This window comes from Pseudopodoces humilis, chromosome 6 (genome assembly GCF_049639895.1).
Source record: "Pseudopodoces humilis isolate 2021_Gansu_Grassland_sample_001 chromosome 6, ASM4963989v1, whole genome shotgun sequence".
NCBI classification, from domain to species: domain Eukaryota; kingdom Metazoa; phylum Chordata; class Aves; order Passeriformes; family Paridae; genus Pseudopodoces; species Pseudopodoces humilis.
The window spans coordinates 59,571,852-59,597,915 of NC_142205.1; the positions used below are offsets into that span (position 1 = coordinate 59,571,852).

General features: G+C 39.6%; 3 protein-coding genes across 4 annotated transcripts; 2 read left to right on the forward strand and 1 right to left on the reverse strand.

Moving 5' to 3' along the window:
* Nucleotides 1–17: 17 nt before the first annotated feature.
* Nucleotides 18–7,226, forward strand: ABRAXAS1 (abraxas 1, BRCA1 A complex subunit). Its single transcript, XM_005525581.3, has 9 exons — nt 18–125; nt 1,250–1,340; nt 2,208–2,244; nt 2,659–2,725; nt 3,361–3,554; nt 4,778–4,897; nt 5,210–5,294; nt 6,385–6,493; nt 6,632–7,226. Exons 1-9 carry the CDS (start codon nt 39–41, stop codon nt 7,057–7,059), a joined length of 1,218 nt encoding a protein of 405 aa, XP_005525638.2. The 5' UTR covers nt 18–38; the 3' UTR covers nt 7,060–7,226.
* Nucleotides 7,227–7,708: 482 nt separating this feature from the next.
* Nucleotides 7,709–10,109, reverse strand: MRPS18C (mitochondrial ribosomal protein S18C). Its single transcript, XM_014254841.2, has 6 exons — nt 10,024–10,109; nt 9,848–9,909; nt 8,762–8,845; nt 8,276–8,333; nt 7,908–7,967; nt 7,709–7,828 (listed from the first exon to the last, which is right to left on the reverse strand). The coding sequence occupies exons 1-6, from the start codon at nt 10,073–10,075 to the stop codon at nt 7,752–7,754; spliced, it is 393 nt and encodes a 130-aa protein (XP_014110316.2). The 5' UTR covers nt 10,076–10,109; the 3' UTR covers nt 7,709–7,751.
* A 105-nt stretch (nt 10,110–10,214) lies between these two features.
* Nucleotides 10,215–24,046, forward strand: HELQ (helicase, POLQ like). 2 transcript variants are annotated; one of them, XM_014254831.2, is made up of 18 exons: nt 10,215–10,450; nt 10,823–11,561; nt 11,919–12,097; nt 12,657–12,857; nt 13,895–13,967; nt 14,451–14,548; nt 15,094–15,192; nt 15,876–16,021; nt 16,685–16,924; nt 17,608–17,749; nt 18,051–18,155; nt 18,666–18,885; nt 19,638–19,795; nt 20,167–20,265; nt 20,544–20,717; nt 21,226–21,339; nt 22,294–22,428; nt 23,849–24,046. In XM_014254831.2, exons 1-18 carry the CDS (start codon nt 10,298–10,300, stop codon nt 23,933–23,935), a joined length of 3,162 nt encoding a protein of 1,053 aa, XP_014110306.2. In that variant the 5' UTR covers nt 10,215–10,297; the 3' UTR covers nt 23,936–24,046. The 2 variants fall into 2 exon arrangements, with proteins under 2 accessions (XP_014110306.2, XP_014110307.2); XM_014254832.2 differs by lacking the exons at nt 21,226–21,339; nt 22,294–22,428; nt 23,849–24,046 and adding an exon at nt 21,028–21,189.
* Nucleotides 24,047–26,064: the final 2,018 nt, after the last annotated feature.

Here is a 26,064-nt window from a genome sequence, read left to right on the forward strand (position 1 = left end):
GCTCCCGCCCACCCGCGGCCCGGCCCGCCATTGCGGGCATGGAGGGCGAGAGCACGTCGGCCCTACTCTCGGGCTTCGTGTTCGGCGCCCTCGCCTTCCAGCACCTCAGCACCGACTCGGACACGGTGGGTGCCGCGGGAGGGCGGGCCGGGTCGGGGGGAGAGGAGGGAGGGGCGGGCCGTCCCCGCCGCGGCCGCGCTGCCGCCGGGCCTCCCCTGCTCGACCCTGCCGGGAGAGCGTCCGGGTTCGGGGCTGTCCCGCCCCGCCGCCCCCGGGAGTCGCTTTGTGTGCGAGCAGCGGAAAAACGTGAGCGCTCCGTGTCCGAACGAGGCGAGCGGCGGCTGCAGCGCCGTGTCCGCCTCGGGCCGAGCGCGGCGCTGGCCAGGCCGCCCGACCCCAGCCCCGGTGAGCAGCACCACACGGCCGCTCAGGGCTGCTCGGGCTCAGTGATCACCGGAGCCTCCGCAAACCCACCAACACACCGCACTGCCTCGCTGGGGATATTTTCCTAACTGAGGGCTGGAAAAATAAGTGAGAACTCACTCTGTTTAAAAATACATAGTTACATATATATATATATATATATATATGTAAGTTCGTTTTGACAGCATTTTTCGTCTGCTGAAGACAGCACTTAGTATTAGAGAGAAAATCATGATAGAATATGCTGAGTTGGAACGGACCCACAAGGATCAGGTAGTTCAACTTTTGGCCACTCACAGGACACCCAAGAATCCCACCCACCACATACCTGTGAGAGTGCTGTCCAAACGCTTCTTGAACTCTGCCAGGCTTTGGTGCTGTGACTACTTCCCTGGGGAGCCTGTTCCACTGCTCAAACACCCTCTGGGCAAAAAGCCTGTTTATGATATGCGACCTAAACCTCTCCCAATTCAGCTTCATGCCGTTCCCTCGGGTCCTGTCACGGTCGGTGGAAGGAAGAGATCAGTGTCTGTCGCTCCACTTCTCTTGAGGCAGCTGTAGACTGCAATGGGGTCTTCTCTCACTTTCCTCCAGGCTTCACAGACCAAGTGACCTCAGCCACTCCTGCTGTGACTTCCTCTCTAGATCCTCCACCATCTTTGCAGCCCTCCTTTGGATACTTTCTAATAGCTTTGTATTTTTCTTACATTGTGGCACCAAAACTGTACACAGGACAGAGATAAGGCCACACCAGTGGTGAGGAGAGCAGCAGTGTCTGTTCAGTGCTACTGTTAATGTGATTTTTTTTTCCTCTTCCCCTCTGAAGGAAGGTTTTCTCCTTGGAGATGTGAAAGGTGAAGCCAAGAACAGCATTACAGACTCACAAATGGATGATGTTGAAGTTGTTTATACAATCGGTTAGTGTGTCTACATTTTGCATAGCCTGCTTGGTTTCGGGCAGTAAATGACAAATTTCCGTTTTGAGGGACAGCAGTCAAAACTCTATGGAAAGATCCTACATGCTTTGCTGATGTAAAAAAAAAAAATAAAATCCCAAACAACAGAACTCACACAGAAGTGTTATTTTGTAGCATTTTAACTGCTAAAAAAATTATAGTTTTAATGCAGAAAACAAAGTAATTTAAAAGAAATAATAGTTCTTAGTTCCTTAAATGGCTACTCTTTGACAAATAGCTTGTTACATTAAACATAACTTGGGGTTTAGACCCTTGTCTTGGCTACATCACAAACTCTTCTAGACTACAGTTGCCCTGGAAAAGCTTGGTCTATCAGTGATGTTAACTGTAATGTATTAGCATCTATTACTTCATTTGGAGCTTCTAAAATTCTGTGTGTGAAGGCTGCAAGCTCTTTAATAATTTCACTAAGTAGATGCCAGATGTATTTTTTGTTATCATCTTGATGTGATTGGAGTGGATGTGCACTGAGTAACTCAAGTGAAATCCTTCATACTACATACTCCTGCACCCAGCAGAAAGGAGAAAAATATAAAGTACCCAGTTTGATTTTTCAATTGACAAAGTAGAAAAATACCCAAAAAATACAGTTTATATTAGTGGTTCCCTTTACATTCAACAAAATTAATTAGAATCTATTTTGAAAATTTTTCCTTCCTTCATCTTATTTAATTAGATATTAATGCATTCAATTTTAAGAAATTACGTAGAATTATTTCTTGGTCCTTCTATCAGTTTCGTGCTGATTATAGCAGACATGATATATTGAGCTGATGAACCCAGAGTAATATTGCTTTCTCTTTCCAGACATACAGAAGCATATTCCATGCTACCAGTTGTTCAGGTAAGAATCTTAAGTAAACAGATACTGAAAAGTTAAAATTAACCCTAACTTGAACTTTTCAAGAGTTAAACTTATATTGGCTGAGAAAATCACCCAGCTGTAACTACAGTAGCTGTATCAACCTCTTGATACAGATGCAAAGTGCCTTATCTTATTCCTATTTTGGTTCTTTATGTCTTTTTTTTGTTTGTGTGTTTGTTTGTTTGTCTGTGCATGTAGAAATAGAGATAAGGCATACTGCACCTTCTGGTGAGCTATGATACCATGTTAACTACAGAACAGTATCAACACACTGGAAAAAAAAGCATTCCATACATTCTAATATCTCACCCTTAACAGTATTAATTAAAAATTTTGAGGAAAAAAAAAAAAAAATCTATTTCTTCCCCTTTAATTGTCCTAATTTTCTTCTAGCTTTTATAATTCTGCAGGAGACCTGAATGAACTTGCCCTGAAGAAAATACTATCAGGCTATAAGAAGGTATTTTACTTTCAAATCTAAACCATACTGAGGAGATTACTCAAATTTTGGAGGCTGTGCTGGATACCTCTTGCATCAAGGCTTTTTCTCATTTTAAACCTTTTATAGTCCTTCATGCTGCTGGTCAAAGCAGTTACATCCTTTTCCTCCTTAAAAAACAGTTTAGCTTATCTTTGACTAGAGTTTGCCTATGTATCTGTCACAACTTTGTTTTTAATTATTAATTTCTCAAGTGAACACTTGGATCTCAAAGGAATTGCACCAATTTCCACCTTAAGAACAGTTGAGGTCAGCTCACAAGTGGTTAAAGACTACTTCATCAAAAAAACTTAAGTCTTTTCCACAGAACAAAGTTTTACAAGGGGAAAGCAGAAGCTGAAAAGAAACAACAAAACAGAAGAAAGCTTGCAGTTTCAGCTTGAACACAGGCTCAGAAACAGATCAACATCTGGTTTTGAAGGAAAGAAGATGGGAATTAGGGTTAGAAGTTTTAAGGGTTTCAAGTTATGAAACTATGACTATGCACCTACTAGCAAACAATTCAGACATGACTGGTGCTGAATGAAACTTGATTCAGTGTGACACACAGGGACATCATGATTCAACAGTAACCGTGAATTTTCTTTTACTCGCAGAGTGTAATAGGATGGTACAAATTCAGACGTAACACAGACCAGATCATGACATTCCGGGAAAGAGTGCTCCATAAAAACCTGCAGTCACACCTATCAAACCAGGGGCTTGTATTCCTCCTTTTAACCTCTAGCGTGATGACAGAAAGTTGTTCTACTTACAGATTGGAACATGCTCTACATCGGCCTCAGGAAGGGTAATGTCTACAGCATGTGCTAAAACTTGAAATTGTCTCTATTGCAACTGAATCAGTAACACTGTTTATTTTACCTTTGAAACTTCTAGTAAGATTATTCCTTATGTTGCCAGAGCCCAATTGAAGGTTTACACTGGAATTCTGTTCTGGGATTGCCCCTTTTTATCTGTAGTGCCAGCATCACCAAGCAGACACTGTCAGTTTATTTACACACATAAGCTGCTCCTGATCAAATTGTTTTGTGTACAGGACGTCAACCATACATGGTGTTCATCAAAATATTTAAATTGGTGTTAACTTTAGAGACATCCTGCTCGCTCACAGGCTAGACTTAGCAAGCATTGCATTAGTGTGTGTTGTAGTCAGAAAGAGGGGGAATTATGGACATTGCTCAGCTTCTGGTTGCTCCCAAAGTTTGCCTTTAGCCTCATCTGTATGTGATGTAATACATTTAGCAAGGATTAACTATACTGTAACCGTCCCTTCAGGTTGTGGTTCACGGTAGCCCAGGCTAGCTCAGTGGAGGCTCTGGCGCTGCGCCAGGAGTGGGGAACTGCCTTGGTGTGGGGTACACCACAGGCAGAACCTTTAGAGCCACTTGCTCTATGGTGCAGGATCGCTAACCAACATCAGGGATCGGGCAAAAAAGGAGGCTCTCTGTATGAGGTTCCAGCAGGGAAAGGTTTATTGAGGCTGAATGGGAGAGGGACAGAAGAGCCCTGAACACCCTGTACACTGGATTAAATACATGGAGGTTTCAGGGGGTGGGTACAAACAGTTAACCAATAGGGAAACCAGGAGGGAGGATTGAGAGGAGGGGATTACAAGTCAGGATCCAATAGGGATAAGGGGGAGGAGAGGGCAGGTCACATGGCCCAATGGGGCTTCAAGAAATAGGGGAATTCCAAAGAGGAGGTACTGCAAGGGGCTGGGCTAACAGGGGATTTACAGGGAAGGGTCCAAAACAAGCGACAGGGCTTACAATGACAGATAGGGAAGGTACTGGAATTAGGGGTTTGATTTCAATGATGGGCAGCATAGGGGAGAGTACAACTTAGGGGCAACCAACTCTGGGAGAAACATGGGGGAACATAGGAATAAACCATAAAACTGTGAACAAACTATTAAAATAACCACAAGCCACAACAGTCAAGAACATTTAACTTTCAAAGAGAGAACTTTGGATATTAATAGATCATGTTTTCATACTTCTGCAATTTAAGTCTTTTCCAGAAAGTCCCTTTGGTGGTTACTAACTTGGGCATGGCAGAACAGCAAGGTTACAGAACAGTGTCTGGTTCCTGTGTATCCTCTGGTTTTGTGAGAGCTGTGAGACAACACAGGTACAACACATATTTACTGATAGCTGTATCCTCCCACTACCATAACCACACTTACCTTTCTGTAAAAGCATTTAAGTGCTTTTGCCAATGTTATGGCCATACCTTGCTCACTTGTTGACCTGTTTTCTACAGTTACTTACCATTCCAGCATACTTAGAAATTAATTCAGTGCTATATTTTGCCAGGAGCTGTCTGTCTCAAAGCAGGCACATGGCATTGAAGCTCAAAACACTTCTTTACTAATTAAAACTCCTACTAAGTAAGCACTGGGATCACTAACTGCAATTATACAGTTCTGCTCTTGGTCCACAGGTCAGAATTCTTCCATGAAGATGGGTCCCTACAAGAGGTCCATAAGATAAATGAGATGTATGCCACCTTGCAGGAGGAACTGAAGGTAAGCTGGGCATGCCTGCCTCACCTTCAGCAGTTCTACAAAACCAAGGCAGCCAAAAGCTACATCATGCACTGCATGAGAAAACACAGCCATGTCCAAAACATGGACAAACTGGAAGATCAGCATGTTCCATTTACTGTGCTGCACACTATATTCTCAAAGCTGAGGATTTAAATTCCCATTTGATGAAAGTACAATGTTTAATCTTCAAGTCCATGAATAAATTCTGACAAGAGGATTATTTTGAAGGAGTAGTATTGTCTAGTTAAAGGACTTTTGGATTGGGTTCTTTTTCCCTTTGAACTGAAGATTGATGAGAGGGAGGCTTGTTTTCTCTCGTTTGGTCTCAGTTGTTTATTTTTTCTTATCAGCATTACAAGGTACAAGGAGCTATGTGCACTATGATAGTAAAGGGGTAAAACGGCTAACAAAGATCTTCTTCAAGGTCTTTTATATGTCCATTTACCCAATTAACAGATGCCAACTAAGTTATTTTTCTTAGTGACCCAATGACCCAACACCTGTGCGCTGCACTGCGGCATTTTCTACCCAATCACCTACTACTACCCAAAAACCCCTAGGAGGAGAACATGAAGAAAGAAGAAGGACAAGAGACAACACCCTAAATCCTCCATCTTGTCTCTTGTTCTCTAAACTACTTTTTCACCCAGTGATTTAAAAAACTTTCTAATCTACACACTTACACTTTTCCTATCTAACTTTAGCATTTGTTTTCATGTATCACCATGAAAACATGCAAATGAATTTCATATTATATGAAATTCAGTGTTTCTTTGAATTCTATAACTAAATATTAGAAACAAAGGCACACAATCTGTATCTCAGACTCCAACATAGTATCTGTAGTTTATTAGATCTCCTTTGCCTAGATGGGATCAAATAAAACATCTTGCACCTTCTTCAAACCAAGGTTTAAGTTATCTGACAAATCCACCTCCAAATCATTACTTAAGCTTTTTACTACTTTGTGTCCAACTTTACCATGAGTACCTTTAAGGATTTTGCAACAATTTTAAAGTCAGCTTCTGTGAATACTGATAATCTGATCAACGTGCTCTTCTTCTTGCAGAAAATATGCATTACAGTAGAAGTCAGTGAACGATCTGTAGAGAAACTTTTAACAGAAGTGAGCCAATTAAAAGAAGAAATAAAGAGGAAAAAGCAACAAAATTGTTCGGGTAAGTTAACCAAATGTGATTCAAGCCTTGCCCTTCCAAAGTTGGCTCAAGTGACAGAAGCACAAAACACTTCTGAACCCGAGGCAGCCAAAACAGCAGTGGTGCAAGTGGTTCTGCAACTCTGTTTTTTTCCCTCAGGAGAAGACGAAAACCACCCAGTAGAGCCAAAGGAGAATGTTCTCCTTTGTCAGGCACTGCAAACATTTTTCCCCAATTCTGGACTTCAGACATGCATTGTTTCCTTCAAAGGCCGACAGATATCCAAGAACTGCTGTAACATAGACCACCATATTAATGTCATGGACAAACTGACTCTCATGGTAGAGGAAACAGACTTCACTGAAGCTGAAACAAGGCATCTAAACAAGCGTAAACTCAGGGGGACCACAACAGTTTCGAAGTCATTCAAAAAATCCAGATCATTGCAGCTTCACCAAGAATCATTTCAAGATCAAGAGGACAGTGACCAGGAAAGGAAGCTTACACTGAGTAGCACTGAAACAGATGAGGATGTGTTTGAAAAAAACAGAGATGCAAATGAATACCCACACTCTCCTACTTTCTGATCTGTCAGATGACTTTGCAAAAGCTACTGCCAGTATATTCCAGTGATGTATCAATCTATTGCACTGCACAGATATATGTAACAGGGCATTTTTGCAGGTTGGTTTTTTTTCCCCCAGTGCATTAATTCTGTTCGGCATAAAGATAAGTCCAAGATGACATTCCCTCACTTTGCCTTCCAGAGTTCCATCTGTCTTCTCTCTCTCAGGGTTCAAAGACTATGCTACAGGATACCATGAGTCAGATAGGCATGTCACATACTGCTTCAAAGTGATACAGCTTCAAGCTGCTGGTGAAGAAGCAGTGCTACTTTCCTGATGCAGGGAGCATCAAATGAACACTTAACAGAATCAGCTATCTACATGAACTGCCATAGTTTAAGTACATTACTTTATCCTCAGGAAACCAGTACTTGTTTACTTCTTCTCATCTTACAACCCAGCAAGGGAAAAAACAGCCACATGAGCTTTAGCAACACTGGTGAGCAGAGGAAGGGGTCCATACAGCTGCCAGTTTCTAATACTGCTTTAATCTTCCTTCAGACAATAACTTTCAGAAACTTCCTGAAGAAAAATAAGAGAATGACTGACATCCACCCCTCCGTCAACCACACATTATGTTAGCAAACCACATTTCCAGCAAACAAGTATATAAAGATGAAACACAGTTTTATTGTTTATTTCTGTACAGTATATCACTCTGGATGTTTGATATTACATAGCTTGGGGTCTGTGAGAAATTGTGGGTTCTTAAACATAATAGGCATAAATCCTGTTAAAAAAAAAAAAAAGGTGTTCTTAGTAGAAAAGTAGCCTTGAGCTGGAAAACTCAAAAGCAAAATCATACTTACCAAATACATGAGCTCTTTTAATGGCCTTCGTAATTTCCTTCTGCTTCTTATTACACAAGCCTAAAGAGATTAATTAAGTTTCAACACTAAGCAAGCCATTGGAAGGTGAAAGGCATGGTACTGACAATTCGCTCTAGCTTTGGTTAAGTCCTTCTAGAAAAATACACGTGTGCTTTTACTGTTAAATACAAAATGCATACAATTAATGGATATTTTAATTCCTTGACACAGGCTACTAAGTCAGGGAAATACTATTACAAAATAGTTGAGACTGGTTACTTCCAGAAAGACTGCTGATACACAGTTACTTAGACTAACAAAAACATTATTATTAACCCATATATGATTTAATTTCATACTTCACATACCTGTGATATGCCTGCCATAAATGGAGCCAGTATATGGAGAAACAAACTGGGAAAGAAGCTACTTAAAATTAAGAAAAATCAAAGTCAGTTTAAGAACTTTTTTTTTGAGCTTTATGTTATGTTACTACTTGCACTCTATTTTTCATTTTTTTCATCTGTTTTTTCTGCCTGAAAAAAAAAAGTACAGCTTGGAGCTAGGCAGTATTTGCTATGGAAAAACTTCCATGCTTTGTGTCAGCTGAATTGTAACCAAGGACTCTATTTGTTAAAAAGCAAAGCTGTCACACATAATTAGTAGATTAAGCATCTTAGCATGACTGCATCATTTGACCCTTAACCTGCATATATTCTTACTCTTAAGTTTTAAGCCCCTACACATATGAATAGAGTTTTTTAATCATTATTTTTTTAATCACTGGACTTCCTACAGATACATTTAAAAACAGTAAAGCAGTTACTTTATCTAAGGATAATTTTCAAACTCACCTGCACATTCTTATAGTCCACATTTATTCCACATAAGACACATCTCTTTGGAGGGTCTTTATAGGGGTTCTCCATGTGTATGGGCTGAAATCAGAAAATTATTAACAGCTGTAAGCTTCACAAGAAAATAGAGAACATTTGTTACTTTTAATCCTTTGATCAGTATTTGTCTTAAAACCAGAAGAGCTATTTAGTGCACCACTGAAGTTTTTAAATAACTTTATTAACTCACTTCTTCGTACCTTGCAACCTAAAAGACTTCTCACAGGTAAACAGCCTTTTATATTTTAGTAACAATGACACTAGCAATTCTGTTAAATCATTCAGTAAGATATTGCTTACACCTTCTACTTGGAAATCAAAATCTACAGAAGCTGGCAGAAAAGTAATTTTGTCTGATAAGTCACAAGAATTATTTTTATTTTTTTTTAATAATAATTTCAAAGCAAATGGCCTGGGGAAGCACCTGCGTGCTCACACTTTCTAAAGAGCGAGATTCAGAAATACCTCCTAAGGACTGAAAGCCTCCTCAAGCTTCAGAATACACCCAGCACCAAGTTCTTACAAGATGCGAAAGGTGATTTTTCACTTTCACAGTCACAGAACAGTCAGGGTTGGAAGTGACCTTTGGACATCAGCCAGTCCAACCCCCTGGAGCAGGTGACAAAGGAACGTGCCCAGGTGGGGTTAGAATGTCTCCAGCAAGGAAACTTCACGACCTCCACGGGCAGCCTGTTCCAGTGCTCTGCCACCCTCAGTGTAAAGAAGTTTTTCCCCATGCTGAGGTGAAAGCTCTTGCGTTTTTAGTTTATGGCCACTGGTCCTTGTCCTGTCGCTGACTCCACATTCCAGTTACTAAGACAGCAGGTTTAACCGGCTTTAGTTAAGATACTGGAATACAGATCCGCAGGGCCTTAAATTCCAGTGCCTGATGACCTCTCTCTGCGCTGCGCTCCCCAAACGGATTCGGGGTCTGAGGAGCCCGAGCTACACAGCGCCCAGAGCAAAGCGACTCCAGCCATCGCTAGTGCCTTGCGGAGAGGGAGCAGCGGGACAGCGGGGCGGGGCAGGTCGGAGAAGCCTCACCTGGTCGGAGCGCTCAGGCTGTCCCTCATGCTGCAGGCGGCGCGGCCGCGCCCACAGCGCGGCTGCAAGGGAGAGAGTGACAGGGTTAGCGGCGGCACGGCTCGACATCCCAGACACGCGAACGCCCCCGCAGCCACTTGCGACAGAGGGGGAGCGGACAAGCGGGAGGGACATACCGGGAACCAGGCGCTGCCAAGGCCTCCGCGCCGCCACGGCCCGCGCCGCCATGACACCGCGCACCGCCACTTCCGCTCTGGCGTCACTGCCGCCGGCCGCCTGCTGGCCAATAGCAGAGCGGCGTTTCCGACTGAGGGCGGGCGATTGGCCAAGATCCGGTCACGTGCTTCCCCATTGGGTTGGTGCCGGAAGTTCCCGCTCCCGCCGTGGCGGCTTCTCCCTGTGTCCCTCCGCGGCCGTGAGGGCCCCGCGCCGCCTCCGCGCAGCCCGGCCATGGCGGAGCCCAAGCTCGCCGTGCGGAGGAGGAACCGCTCCATCTCGGAGCGCAAGCGGAGCCGGGCCCCGGCGCAGCCCATCGCTGCCAGCTCGCCGGTGGCTTGCAAGAGACCGAGCGCTGGTGGCGAGGGACCCCCGGCGGAGGCCCCGGTAGGGGATGGCGGGATCCTGGGGCTGGTGGTGAGGCGGGGAAGCTCCGTCTGGGAGGGTGGAGTGTGTCGGGAAGGGCTGTACTTTGTATGAGGGAGTATGATGCCGTTTGGTTTTAGCTTTAAAAAAAATCATCTCTGTCTTCTCTCTGCGCGCGTATTCTCCTACTTGTTGGATATCTGTTTCACTCAGTCGAGGCATTCCTTCAGAACCCAAGCTGGGTTTTCCTTACAGGCGACAGCAGACAAAATGCTTTTGTGTCAAGTTGGGACAGACTTAGGTGAATCGGCTCTGATATTTGTGCTCTGCAAGTTATTCTGCATTCTGTGGTGTTGCCTCAGGGGGTTGATAACTTCTCTTTCGTTTTTGCAGTGCAGTCATGATAGCGAGGAGGATATGTTTGGTGATTATGACAGCTTTTATGGAAACGATTCATTGATGGCTCAAGTGGATGATATTGAAGACAAATACCTGCACGATGAAAATATGGATGTGAAAGCAGATGGAGAGATCATACTTGGGAACCTGCAGTCAGGAGTTCACCAGAAAGAGCAAGATAACTTTTCTGCTTCAGAAAATGTGGTTGTCCTTAAAAGTGACAAAGAGGGTGCTTGCCAAATGTGTGACAATAACCCAGCTGATGGCAATCAAGAATTAACTGAGTCTGTTTTAGATGACTTGCCATTATCACAACTTGTGTATTTTGAAAAAATGAATGAACTTTCTTCTGCTTCTAGAGCATCTCCAGTCTCAAAAGGGAGGGATGAACATGTGAATTCTTTCTCAGACAAAATTAGGGACCCATTGTCTTTTTATGCTGGTGCTGAACACAGGAACAGACCTACTGACTCTTCCTCACGCTCCAAGTGTGTTTTATTTAAAACTGAGAGTCTCAAAGATCACCTGAAAAGTGCTATGACTGGAAATGCTAGAGCCCAGACTCTGCAGGTCTCCAAGTCCAAGCAGCTCAAAGAAGCTGTTTTATCTGAAGAGATTTTCGTGGCTAGGAAAGCTATTGAATCTTCTTCTGTTGATATAGGCCCTTTTTACGGATTATCTAGCAAGATTAAAGATTTATTCAGACAACTTCGAGGGATTGAAACACTTTATGGTAGTGTAACTAATGGTCTCTTGGGAAAAAAAAAAATAACTGCTAGTGGAGTGTTGTCTGTTTCACTCATTGTACTGTAAAAATATTTAAGGTAATGCTTAATGTAAACCATGTTAGAACGTAGTTGTCCTGTTTTAGGAAGTGGCTATCTTGGTGTTTTAGATGGATAGAAAGAGTGGATGGTATCCATCTGGATTACAGAAGACTTTGGAAGTCACCATCACTGAAAGCTTTAAGTGCTTTTTTGAGGAAAAGCTCTCAAACACTGAGATCAAAGTGTTCTGAATGAAACACGGGCATTTTGGTATCAACTGACATGTCCCTGAGGTTGCTGATAGTTCCCTTGTTGTTTTGCAGAGTGGCAGCATGACTGCTTAATGTTAGAATCCCTACAGCAAAGGAAGAACTTGATATACTCATTGCCAACCAGTGGTGGAAAAACTCTTGTAGCTGAAATAATAATTCTCCAAGAATTACTCTGCAGGCAGAAGGATGTTCTGATGATCCTGCCATATGTTGCCATTGTCCAAGAAAAGGTCTGGTTGCAGTATTTCTGGTACTGCTTTAATTTTTTATAAATCTTTCCTGATACACTTTCTTTACTTCCTCACTTGCCTGGTTTTCACCAAGGTTTTTGTGAATATGTGGTGGGAAGTGAGTGACCTCTCTGAAATGCTGCTCTGAGGGTCAGTATTTTGCAGTGGAGCAGACGCAAATCATGAGGTAAAGATGTTGAGTTACGAAGGGTGCTGAATTTTGAAACAATGCCTTTTTGGGATGTTTAGTTCTGCAGCCTAAGAGCTGTGACACTCAACTTGCTGAAGAGGTGGTCTTGAACTAAAAACCAACATTTTTTGTTATAAAGGGAAAGCTAGTTTTAGAGAACAGATGAAATAAAACTTCATAATATGTGTAGACACTTCAGTTCTGTAGCTGGAATAGATATTCCGAGCTAATATGTTTTCACTAACTCAAGCAGCCAATTGTGACATGGGTCGGTTTTCTGTATGTTGAGTTCTTGAGGCAGCTCCAAAAAATGGAAAATTAAATCCAAAATGAGCATGAATTTGTTCTCTAATTGATTCTCTTTTATAGGTTAGGGGTTTATCGAGTTTTGGGATAGAATTGGGTTTCCTGGTTGAAGAATATGCCGGAAGTAAAGGACGATTTCCACCAATCAAAAGGAGAGTTAAAAAATCTCTTTATATTGCTACTATAGAAAAAGGACACGCTCTGGTGAACTCCTTAATCGAAACAGAAAGAATCAATGACCTTGGCCTGGTTGTGGTAGATGAGGTAGGCCACAAGATGTATTCAGATTTATCAGATGCAAGTTCTTTTAGGGCTCTAATAAGCAATTATTTAGGAAGGAGCAGTTCTTTGCCTGCTTGGTTTTGCTCAGAGTGTTCATCCTGAAAATTACTTTTATTTTCTATGTTCTGAATTGCACATAATTGTACATAATTCTGTAATTCTAAAAGTTTGGGGTTTTTTTTTAATGAAGCATTGCTGTTTTAGAGTAATAGATTTATATTGAGAGATCTGTGGTGGTAGTGGTTGATGGTGAATTCCTGCATAACTACTTGACATTTAGAAGTAGCTAATGGATTGCAAAAAAGCATAAATAACTTTAATTGTATGGAATGTACTTTATGAAGCCTAGAATTTAAGGCTTAGATGTGAAACCATGCAACTTTGTGTCTGGTATTAATGATCCAGTGAAACATTGACAAAAAAGAAAAACATCAAGTAACATTTGGCTGTGAAAATTGCCTCTTACAGTGGTAGAGCTGAGTTGTGTTATCAAGGGTTGATTGTGGAGTTGAATAATGTGTATAACATCTAAGAGGGATTTTAATTCATGGAATTCTTCAGGCTGACTGACCATACTTTAGCGCTGTAGCTTCTAAACAGAGGGCAGCTGAAGCACTAACTTCTGTTTTTTCTGGAAGCTGGCTGCTAGGAATGTTGTTACTCTGAGTGTTGCTTAAACCACATTTTGTTTAAGATTGCCTCAGACTGGTGAATACAAAGATCCCCACAGTGATTGTTTACTGTCAGGAGTTAACTGTTTGTGTCAGTTGTGGTCTAGTTAAATGGAAGGTAAATCTTGTTGTCTGCATTTACCCATGAGTTTGTTTTTCTGTGATTCATAGATTTTAAATGAGGTTATACATCCAAAACAATCCAAATTTACTCAAGAGATATCATGAGGAAGTCCAACGAAGTCAGTTCTGTAGTATTTCTTTAGGTCTATATATTTTGGAGGTTTTTTTAGAATAACTCTCAACTCAGTAGCATTCTTGCCTTTTCTTTTTCCCTTCTGTGCACAGCTGCATATGCTTGGGGAGGGAAGTCGTGGAGCAATACTGGAAATTACTCTCGCAAAAGTTCTTCACACCAGCAGTAAGTCATGGCTACAGTTAATGTCATTAACGTTTTGTAGTTGTGGCCTCTCTGAGAGGTCACACCATCACTTTCTGGATTTGTGCTATTTTGGCTGCTTTTGAAAAACATGGCATGAATCCATGTATTAACAGCATTTACTCATTTAAGTGTTAATTGACTTTGTAATGATGTTAGGGTGTTTTTGAAGCTCTTTTGATACTTTGTGAAATCCTGAGTATTGTCAAATGTCTTCCATTTCTTCATAGGAGTCCTTTAGGCATCCACAATGCTTCTTTTTTCACATTTAAGTCTCAGTATTTTGTAACTTAGTATTATTTCATAGTTAGTGTTTCTTTAGTAGCATCCTTTCCCTTCAAATCTGCTACTTTGGCATTTTGAAAAGACTAAGGATGACGGAGGAGTCTCGTGACTTTAATACTGAACAGATGTCTTAAAAATTGGTCATGTGACAATAAATTCATCTCAACTTCTGTTTTACAGAAAAGACACAAATCATTGGCATGAGTGCAACATTAAATAATGTTGGAGACCTACAGAAGTTCCTGCAAGCAGAGTACTACACTAATAACTTTAGACCGGTCTGTATACAAGATACAGGAGCTAGTAAAGAGGATATTTGCCTTTAAAATCATAATGTATCACAGATTTTGTGCTTAACTGCACAGTATAATATAAGGCCTGCTATTGCTCTCTAATTATTAACAATACAACGAATAGCAGTATGCACTTCTAAATACACAAATGCAATAACCTTTATACTGCTGTGCTAATGCATTTGTTTCATTTTAACTTAAGCAATTCCTAAATTACAGCTACTGTGATGAATCATTGCAGTCCATTTGGTGTAACTAGAATCTGTACTGCTGGCTCTTGTATGCTGTCAGGACAGCATGGTTTATAAATAGCTCATGGGATACAATTTTGGCATTCTTCATTATGGTTCCATGCTTTATCAAGGCAAATAATTAAAACAATTAAGTTCTCTTAAAAGTTCTAAAGCGTCTGCCTATGTGCAAGTATGTATATGACATGTGATGCTTAGAGAAAAGCTGTACATCGTCAACAGCTTAGAGAAAACAGAGTCATTTAACAAAGTTTCTCTTTGTGGCTTCCATCTTGCTAGGTAGAATTAAAGGAATACATAAAGATAGGAGACACCATTTATGCAGTTGACAGCAAAGCAGAAGATGGCTTTGCTTTTTCACGGCTCCTTAATTTCAAGGTAAAAACATGCCTGTAGTTTCTTTGAACTGTTGTGAAATGCATTATTTTACAGTGATTTTCTTACAGACTTTTTACTAGAGAAATTACTTAAACATGATAATTCATTTGTAGTACCCATGACAAAGAAGTGGTAGGCTTTGGGAAGGAAAAAAGCCTTAAAATACTGAATGCTTAACTTGATTTTCACTTCTTTTTTACTTCTCATGGTAGAAGTTTTTTCAGTATTTTGACATGTGAAGAGTAATGTGTTTGAGTATTCCAGACACTCAGCATCTTATGTTTGGAGGTAGATTTTCTCAGCAGTTGATCACTCTTAGGCAAAACTGAAAGAAGATACCCTTTGGGGGTTTTGCCAGCTTACTACTGCCCTGTAGGGATTCATTTCAACCTTTACAAAGGAAAATGAGTGTAATGGTAGACTGCCAGTATCACAAGTGTTGCTAAAAGAAAATGAACTATTAAGGGAAAAAGCAAAGAATTTGATTTGTATATCCATATATCCCTCAAGTTAGATGTCTTTCAAGTGAGGGTTGGGGGAAAAGCTTACCCTACAACTTCTCAGAATTATGTCACATTAAATCAAATGGGAGTATTCAAGCAACAGCTGAGAATGAATATTGAATATTTAAGTTATGACTTAATTCCTGAGTTTAAATATTAGTTAATCTGTGTTTGTTACAGTATTCTAGTAATCTGGAGAAAGCAGATCCTGACCACATCATTGCACTGGTTACTGAAGTTATTCCTAAATATTCCTGCCTAATCTTTTGTTCCACTAAAAAGAGTTGTGAAAATGTAGCTTCAATGGTGTGCAAGTACCTCAAGAAGTAAGTTTCTGTCTTTTTTTTTAATTATACATGAAATAATTGCTTACAACTTAGTATTTATTGTCATCTAGTTTGCAAGTGTCTTTCCCTGGTGATTAGTAGTAAATGCTTTGAACATGGAATCATATGAAGTTGCTAACTGCATAAGTGATAGCAAACTGCAAAAGGCTTATTAAATAAAAACTTTTTTTAAAGTTCTTACTTTTATACCAAAACAGTTGAAGAAGATGATTGTCAGAGGAAAATACTAAAGAAAAGAAAGAAAAGCGTACTAAATTAATCTTTGTGTCCCTTTGGCACTGGTTTCTGGAAGCTTTGAAAACAAATGTTTTTCTCTATGTCTTGGTATTTGGTCATGTACTTTGGTAGTCATTGGAATATCTCTGTTCCATACCCACCTTGGAAATCTGAGTTGTAAAATGTAAAGCAGCCAGTATTTGATCCCTTCTGTTCCTGTTTGCAAATAAGGAAGGTTCTATTGGAATTAAATCAGCCTCCTGTGTATTGCTGTTTCAAAGTTTCTAAAAATAACTATTTCTCCAACTCACATGTTAGAGGAATGGATGATGAACAGAAGTAGACAGTAAGCCTGTCTCTTGGTTTTGATTTTCTTTTTAATTAATGATTGGTCAATGTCTAAAGAAATGCTTTTCCTCCTCCAAGAGAATTTAGAGCTCACAGGGAGAAAGAAAAAGAAGATCTCATCAAGAGCCTGAAGAGTGTTGGAAATGGAACTGTCTGTCCTGTTTTGAAGCAAACAATCCCTTTTGGTATTGCCTATCACCATAGTGGCCTTACAAATGATGAAAGAAAAAGCATAGAGGAAGCTTATTCTTCAGGTGTCCTGTGTCTGCTTGCTTGCACAGCCACTCTAGCTGCTGGAGTCAACCTGCCAGCTAGAAGGTTAGTAGCCAAAACTTAATTTTTTTTTGCACTGATTTCTTGCTTTGTAAAAAAAAAAAAAAAATCTTAAATAAGTTGGAAATCTCAGTGCTATTTAAAGTGCTTGTGCTTTTACCATCAGATTGGAAGGACCGGGGATTTTGTGTTCAACTTGGGATACAAGACTGTGCAGTATTTATGTAGGAAGTGTGAATCAGTAGGAAATAACTCAGAGTATATCACTGAAGAACACTTACCTAAATGGATTAAATAAGTTTCAATAAATTGAAAAATGCTTTAGTGTTTTTAGTAGTGTTATTCAAGAGGACAGTGGTTGGGAAGATACTCTCCTAAGAACAGTGTTTAAATGGTAAAATAAGCTTTTTCTAAGGAGTTACAGTTGGTATATGTTTTAACACAAAAATTTATTATATTTTCATATACAAGTTCTGATGATAGGGCTGCTGTACTCTGTGTGGCCAAAGATTGTTTGCTAAGAATCCACTTCTGTGTGCAGATCTAATACACCATGAATAGTTTGATGTTTTACAATTGATTTACACATCTGTCCAAAAAGGTGCATTTGATTTTTATTAGTTATGAGGTAAGGGGCACATATAAAGAATTAACTTGAATTTGTAACATTTTATTGCTGCTTTAGTAATTTGAATATAAAGTAAAACTTATTCAAGACTTCTCTGCAGGGTGATTCTCAGAGCTCCTTATGTTGGCAATGACTTCTTGAAGAAGAACCAGTATAAACAAATGATTGGCAGAGCTGGTCGAGCTGGTATTGACAGTGCTGGAGAAAGTATTCTCATAGTGCAAGAAAAAGACAAGCACTTGGTAATTTTTACAAAGCTATCAGTAATTTAAATTGCTGGGTTAAGATGGTGGAATAAACAGGAGGAGCCAAGCTGCCTAGGTTAATTTTTGTTTACCTCTTAAAGTTGTAAGTATTTTACTTATGTAATAATAGCTTTAAACTACCTTTATGTGGCTCGTTTTCAGATGGGAACTGTAAACTTTCAGTGCTTATCCTCATTTTCTTTATAATCTGAATCACGGATATCAGGTTTGATTTTTTAAAGTGTAAAATTAATGCATGAATATTCCTCTGTACTGATATATTCCTTGCCCCTTTTAGGTTCAGGATTTAGTTCACAGTCCTTTGGAGAATTGCTGCAGCAACCTTCTGCTGGAGTTGACCAAGGGAATGCAGAGCCTGTTACTATCTTTGGTTGGACTGAAGGTATCAGTTACCTCTTCTATGTGAGTAACTTAAGTGCTTGGAAATGCCAAGAAAATGTCTCCTGTTGATTCTGTAGAAAAAGACAGACTGCTTAAAGACTCAGTCTTGCGAAGTTCAGAACAGCTTTAATCAATTTTTTTGTCCTTATCTGATTAGATCTTTTCATTTAACTCATTTAGTAAGTAATCATGTAACACAACAATTACCTTATGTGGAAAAACAAAAATTATATCTACCCTATAATACAATAGAATAGAACAAAATATATTTCTGATACTTGTTTCAAAATACAAATAGAAACAGTGGAAACAAGTTAATATACAGTAGCTAGAATAATAGAACAGATGGAGAGCAGTCCATCACATCCACCACCAAGCAGCTATCATTCTATTTGTTGGGATGTATTTCTATAGAAACACAAACACTTTATTCAGTAATTTCTATCTATGTCTTATTAACCATGTGAAATTATAACTTTAAATATGCTAATTAATTTCCAATCTGGTGCAGATAGCAGTTACCCATGAGGAAATAGACAATTTTATGCTCTGTACATTGCTGGGTGTTCAGCAGCAGCTGCTGTCTAAAGAGAAGAGCCTCTCAGAGATAATTAAAGATGGGCTGGAAAATCTAATAGAAAAAGGACTCCTAAAAGGAAGAATATCTGAGAAGGACTACAATTCCAAATCTACACTGACAATCACACCCTTGGGTAAAGCTACATATAAGGGTAAGGCATTTTCTAGTCTTATAATTAAGCTGCAATGAAAAATAAGTTGTAGAGAAAGAGTTTTACTACATGATGTAGTGGACTGAAATGGGAGTGAAGTAGCTTATCATTTAGTAGCTTATCACATTCATGACTGAATATGATGGGAATGAAGTGTGATAATATTGATCCCACTGGGAACAAAACCATAAATGTACCCCTAAAAAGCCACTTCAAGGTTTGATTTAGTGGTTGTAATCAAAGTGGCTCAGGACCTTGTTTTACAATTAATTGTTATTAACAGGTTATTGTAAACAGAAGGATTTCTTGGAAAGCTTAAGAGGGAAAGGGAGGATATGACGTGTAGACCAATTGTAATTAAAAAAAAAATATCAGGAAGTTCTGTTTTCCTGTCATATCATAAAGATTTTGGGGTATGGAATGTAATTGAAGTAGGATGAGTCTGAAGGGTTCCTTCAATCTATATTATTGCAGGATTTCAGTAAAGCCAAGGCATTTCACAAGCACTCCAAAACCACACACAACGAACATACATGGAAATAGGTGACTGCCTCTCCTCAGCTTTGCTTCACTCCTCATGTTATGTTAGAACAGTTACTCAGGTTACAGATATTTCTCTTCTGTTCAGATGATGTAACAAGCTTTTGTGGAAGGTAAAGACAATACCGATTCCATGTTAAAATGTATTTCATTTAACTCTGCATGCCTGTTTATAATTGTGCTTATTCTTACCCTGTGTGCTTATTCTCTAGGCTCAATAGACTTGGCATACTGCAATCTTCTGTACAGAGACTTGAAGAAGGGTTTGGAAGGGCTGGTTCTCGAGAGCAATCTTCATCTCCTGTATCTGTCAACTCCCTATGATATGACTTCTACCTGTAGCCCAGATTGGATGATATACTTGAGACAGGTGAGAAATTGCTAGAAAATATGCATTGGGGCATTCAGTAATCCTGTGTATTAAATTTGGAGGGGGTTTGTACACATTGGACATAAAGTGGGGTAACAGTCTGATGGCAAATATGCTAATTTATTTTTACTGGGGGAACACTAAAATCTATTTAATTCTGTTAAAATGAGGCATTCAGAAATGGACATTTACAGGTAATTCAAACAAGGAGGGGAAGAACCTTCAGAGCTGGCTGTGACTGGTGACTGTAGTATTATTCTAGTGATTCTGTAGAGATACTGAAAAACATTGTTGCACTGTAAATGATACACTTGTGTTTTCTATAATATTAACAGAACTAAATATCTGAAAATTCTTTATATTTATTTTAGTTCAACCAGCTAAGTGCAGCAGAGCAAAAAGTAGCAGATATTGTGGGAGTACCTGAAAGCTTTATTACAAAAAAGGCTTCTGGTCAAGCCATCAGAAAGGTAGGTTGGAGATTTCTCATACCTAAGATGACAGTTGAGTCATTTCATTTGACTGTTTACAAATTCCAGATTATTTTTCTGCTAGTGTTGTTTATTGCTGTTCTGATTATTAAAGTTCTTTTAATCTCATTGGTTTTTATGTTTTAATGTCTTTGTGTTTAATATAGAAATGTTTTAAAGCTCTGAAGGGAGTAGCTATGAAAAGATTTGCCTTGTAGTACCAACAGAACATCTGCAATGTGATACTGGCTCTGAATTCTAGCTTGTCTCATTCCTAGAATGTGGACAATGCCGTGGTGAACAGGTTCTACCTGACGTTTGTCCTTTATACCCTACTGAAAGAGACCAATATATGGAGTGTTTCAGAGAAATTTAATATGTCCCGGGGATATGTGCAAAATCTCCTCAATTCTGCTGCCTCCTTCGCATCCTGCCTTCTACGTTTCTGTGAGGTACTGTGTTAAAAGAATGTAAATAAATTCTTTGTGGCTTAGTTTTGCAAAATATAGAGTTTTTTTCTCTTACTTTAGAGCTGAATTACAGGTGTGGTATTTCATCTTTCCTGTGCAAAAATGTTTCTTCACATTTCCTGTTCTATGTTATTTTTTCTGTTGAGCAAAGGATGTTCATACAATGACATTTCTGATAGTAAAAGCAAGCTTTATACACTGAGAATGTGAAAATATACAAATTTTACAGGGCATTGATCACTGCCAGTGCTGTTGGTGAAATAATTGAAATGATGCATTGCTTATCTTTCAGAATTGTCCCAGCTTTGGGATGTTCAGCTGAAGAGCACTGAATACACTTCTGCAACTCTCTGAAAGGATGACTAGAAATATTAGTGCTTCCCCCATCTAAATGCCAAATGTATGCTTGTTGCCACAGCAGAGTTTTGTCAGTCATGTTTCCCAAATATAGAACTCTGGAGCTGAGTTTTAGCAATCTTTGTCTCTGCAGGAATTGGAAGAATTCTGGGTTTATAAAGCCTTGCTGACAGAACTTACCAAGCGTTTGACATACTGTGTTAAGACAGAACTCATCCCTCTGATGGAGGTAGCAGGGGTTCTAGAGGTCAGTAAACCTGGCTCCTTGAAACTTTTCAATGTTAACTTGTGTGCTAAATGTTACTCTGCCTTTCTAGTGTATCTGGAATACCAAGCTAATTTGTAGCTGGGAATTCAGCATAATTCAGTAGATAATCCACAAAAGTCTGGAGGTTGGGGGAAAAGTGATCTGTTGAGGAAATGGGAGCTGGAGCCAATATTTTTCTTCTGGCTGCTGCCACAACAACTATGAAAATACTGAATTTGGACAATAATTTAGCTGTACACTTGATTGGAAAACAGAGTCCAGGTTTCTTTCATTTGAGGACTCTTCAGTTCATGGGAGTAAAGAGGAATAAGAATTTACATATTTAAGTTAGAAGATCCTTGCAGAAATATGCAAAGTCCTGTTGGGAGCTTTGGCTTTGGCAATCACTTGTGGTTCTGCCTGTATTTTAAATAAGAAATTTAACCAGTCTCTGAATCAAAGACTCCTATTAAAATAAAAGCTCTTTTGGGGCTCTAGACCAAGGTTCTACTCTTTGCAAAATGATTTAACTAGCCTGTCCAGCATATTGTAGAATGAGTTTGTCAGAAAACTATTGAATTTAGTGGCAGTGAGGTTTTAATCTGAGAAGCTAAACAAGACAGACACCTCCAAAGAATGTGGAACTGTCGTTCCTGTCAGTGACAGTGAATGCAGTAAACATGGTAACAAGAGAAGACAGCAGCATTGGTATTATCTAGCTCAGAGAAAATAAAGGCAAATGGGTTCCTAAGAGGTGGGTAGGAATCCAGGTGGTAAATCTTAGTGGTAAAGCTGTGCTTTTGGGCTATAAAGATTCTCAGGGAGTATTCATGTTAGAAAAAGAGAATTGGATTGATTTTCAGAATGAAATGTTTGAGGTTGGTGCAGAGATTGGCACTTACCAGTAATTCTTATTTCCTGTTCTGATAATCTAACACAATTTTGTACTATCAGGCCCGAGCAAAACAGCTTTACAACGCAGGGTACAAAACTTTAGCACACTTGGCTAATGCAAATCCAGAAACCCTGGTGCGGATGATTGAGCACTTGTCACGACGTCAAGCCAAACAAATAGTTTCATCTGCGAAGGTGAGTTAGAAACAAAGCTGTAAAAACCTGCTTCAGGACTCCAATATGTCAAAAGTGGATGTTTGATCATGGAATGATATTAAAAGAGAAGGACTTGGTTTACTAGTAAAGACATTAGTGGATGTTTGTGATCCAAATGCTGATCTGTACTAAGAACAATCTGTCAGGTCCCAGATAGTGCCAAGTGGTGCTGCTTTTCAGAGGGGAAGCAAAGGGCAAAAATACTTGACAGCTTGTCTGATATTTGAAATGCTCAGTTCTGCCAATATTTCAGGATTTATTTTACAGAAGTTCTAGTGGTAGTTGTGACAAAAGAATAGGTTTTGTAGGCTTGTAGAAATGGAAACCAACAAAGTGCTGGGTTAGCCTCACCTATTTAGGTTGCTTTTGTCATGCCCTTGTTACTCTTTCTTGTCTTTTCCATTTTGAATATGCAGATTCTGTAACAAACACTGACTTGTGTCTAAACAAAAAATACAGGAAGTACTTTATCAAGGGATGGTATTTGGTATTCTCTATGTCCATTCATCATCTGCTGCTGCAATAGTATTGGTTTTATGTTTGATTCTACTAAAAGAGCAAGCTCTTGGTGAAGTAAGGGAATGTCCAGAATAAAAGGATGGGTGGTTGGTGTAAAAATAAGGCAGTCAGTTAGAAAGTTTTGGGTTGTGCATTCTCACAAAGTAAAAATACCAACTTTGGGGGTTGTGCATTTAAAAGGTCATATTCAGATAATGTCGTTGTAGGCTTCTTGCTGCTTTTTTAGTTTGTTGCTGTGGGATCCAAAAGAAAGGGATATATGTAGATGCCTTATCTACGTCAATGACAAATTAGCAATCTACCATACTGTCATGCTCAGATACTAAATTCATGGAGTTTTCTGTAACTGGGAAGTTAGAAGAGTGCTTGCATGGGGTCCTGTTCTTCTCCATGCCAGCAACAAACAGTTCAGGGCAGTGGATTAAACAACTGCTGATATCAGCAGTCCTATATGTCTGGTGTAAAATGCTGTAGTAAGAAATTTCAAATAAAAGAAGTTGTCAGCTCAGCAGGCACAACTTAAAAATGTTTATTCCAACATGGAAAATAAATGTCTAAGGTTAAAAATGTTCCTTAACAGTTCCAGATGAAACTGTTCATGTTCTGTAAATTTGGTGTATTATGTGATGTCAGAGTCAAGAAAATCATCTGTGTGCTGTATGAATTTTTGTGTGACTGCTTTCTATATGGGTGTACACTAATGGGCAAAAAAATGCTGGTCCTTGGAGGGAAAGTTGCTGTGGTCCTGGGAGCAGGAGCAGAAGTCTTTCACAGACCCAAGTGCAAGTTTGGAAAGAAACTTGGATGTTTTAATCTGTCTAAGAGTTGTAGGTAATGCTTGTATTTGTTTTCTAATTTTTGTTTCTTTTTCTTGTTGTAGATGCTGCTGAGTGAAAAAGCCGAGGCTTTACAGGAAGAAGTCGAAGAACTCTTAAAAGTGCCAACAAATATCCCAGGGACCCACTGATTGTCATGAAGAAACTCATGAATCCAAAATTTGGATATTTTAAAGTTTTTAACTCTCCTGTTTAAAACTGCTGTAATTTAATAAATATTTAATGTCTTTTGTATACCACAATTTAAAGTGAGTTCTGAATTCAGAATGTTTCCTGGAAAGTTGACGTCATTTGAAGGTTTGGATTATGAACTTCTTCAGCAATAGGACAAAAATAATCTTCATTCATCCCTGGTTTTAGACATAGCCCTAGGAGCTCTTTGGGAATTGGACTGACTGCCTCATGTGTACTTCTGCTCGGAGCTTGTGCTTGCAGGATTCTCTGTACTCTAAGTGTAATGGAAGGAGCTGCAATTCATAACAAAGGAGTTGTCCCAGAGTTGTGAAGAGGTCGTAAATGATGCCTAGTTTAAGCCTTTTTAAAAAATGCAGGTATCAAATTCATATTCAGCCTCTGGCAGTTCCCTGAGATAATTCTTTCAGGATGCCTCTGAAGCAATCTTCCAAACAGAAGGTTTGCTTTTTTGAAAAGGTTTTTTAATTTCTTGCTTAAATGTGGAGATATAAAAAGATCAGGTTTTAAAGAACTGACCTTTGAGAAGCCCTGTCAAGTTCTGAGAGTCTGGGCATGTGTCAATCATCCTAGTCAGGATTTTTAAAGGCATCTGAACCCAATTTGCTCCAGCAAAAAGTTAGGCTTCATGAAAGTAGTTTTGAGGATGCCTGAACCTTCCGAGTTGTGACACACTAAACTTCAAAGCTGGTGTGTAATACTTGACAGTGGCCTGCACATTAAGACAGACTTGAAAGCTAGGGCAGCCTGATGTGTTAAATTACAGAATCACAGACTGGTTTGGATTGGAAGAAACCTTAAAAATCATCTCATTCCTAAGCCTCTGCTATGGGCAGGGACACTTCCACTCTACCAGGTTGTTCAAAGCCTTGTCCAACCTGGCTTTGACCACCAGGCATATGGGGCATCCACAGCTTCCTTGTGCACCCAGTGTCAGTGCTTCATCACCCTCACAGTAAAGAATTTCTTCCTACTATCCAATCTAAATATCTCTTCTTTTAATTTAAAGCCATTCCCTCTTGCCCTGTCACTGTCTGCCCCTCTAAAAAGTCACACTCCCTCATTTGTTATAACCCCTGGAGCCTTCTCTGTGCTGAACAACAGCAGCTCTCTCAACCTGTGCTCATTGGAGAGGTGCTCCAGCCCTCTGAACATCCATAGCCTCCTCTGAACCTGCTCCAACAGGGTCCATGGCTTTCTTGTGCTGAGAACTCCAGATCTGGATGCAGTGTTCCAGCTGGGGTCTCATGAGGGCATGAAAGTAGTTTTGAATTATGGTAGCCAGTGTAGTGGCACACTTAAACATGGAATTTTTGTGTAGAATTTGGTCTCTTCTCAGTAAAGGGAAAGTAAGATTAACCTTAGTTAAACTGGGAGCTTGATACGTTAATTATGTTGGGGTTCTAGACATAACCAGAAATGTTTCTAAATCCAGTGGAGATGTTAGATGTTGAATGCTTGATAGAAAGTAGTTATGGTGAAAAACTGATGAAAATGCTAATATTCTACTGCTTATTTTGTTGTTGCATTAGAGAAATCAGAGGCAGCAATTGAAAAAATTCTTCATGAGCCTTTATTTGGCATAAACATGTCCCTAAACCCATACTTGTGATACTTTGTAGAGGCTTACACAGTTTGGATAAATGCAATATTTGACTGCATTCAGTACGAAACCAGGTCAGGAATTTAAAACCAGCACTTTTTAGAGGCAGTGTGATTCATTTCCACTGGTACACTGAGTGCCCACAGGGGAATCCTGTTACTGATATTTAAGTGCCTAAGGCACAACTGGATTTGGAAATATGAAAAAATTTGACGTTGGTTCTCAAGGGCAGAAGCAGTATTTGCCATGACTTGAGGCTATATGTAAGTCTGTTGCCTAATATTTTTGACCAAATGATAGATAATATTAAATTCTATGTTGGTTTATTTGTTTTACATTGAAAAGGCAGATGATGCTCACTCCAGCATAACTGTGAATACATATCTAAGCAGGTGATGTAGTACCCACATAAGAAAACACAGCTACCTTAAAGGTTTATTGGTACTTGGTGGTGCTTTTCCAAAG

Coding starts and splice junctions, on each gene's coding strand:
- HELQ (XM_014254831.2), top strand. CDS start 10,298: ATGGCGGAGCCCAAGCTCGCCGTGCGGAGGAGGAACCGCTCCATCTCG. Junction 15,193..15,875: donor CACGGCTCCTTAATTTCAAG/GTAAAAACATGC, acceptor TGTTTGTTACAG/TATTCTAGTAATCTGGAGAA. Junction 17,750..18,050: donor AAGAAAAAGACAAGCACTTG/GTAATTTTTACA, acceptor TGCCCCTTTTAG/GTTCAGGATTTAGTTCACAG.
- MRPS18C (XM_014254841.2), bottom strand. CDS start 10,075: ATGGCGGCGCGGGCCGTGGCGGCGCGGAGGCCTTGGCAGCGCCTGGTT. Junction 9,910..10,023: donor TTGGCAGCGCCTGGTTCCCG/GTATGTCCCTCC, acceptor TCTCCCTTGCAG/CCGCGCTGTGGGCGCGGCCG. Junction 7,968..8,275: donor TTATGGCAGGCATATCACAG/GTATGTGAAGTA, acceptor TAATCTCTTTAG/GCTTGTGTAATAAGAAGCAG.
- ABRAXAS1 (XM_005525581.3), top strand. CDS start 39: ATGGAGGGCGAGAGCACGTCGGCCCTACTCTCGGGCTTCGTGTTCGGC. Junction 1,341..2,207: donor TGAAGTTGTTTATACAATCG/GTTAGTGTGTCT, acceptor TTCTCTTTCCAG/ACATACAGAAGCATATTCCA. Junction 4,898..5,209: donor AGAGCTGTGAGACAACACAG/GTACAACACATA, acceptor CTTGGTCCACAG/GTCAGAATTCTTCCATGAAG.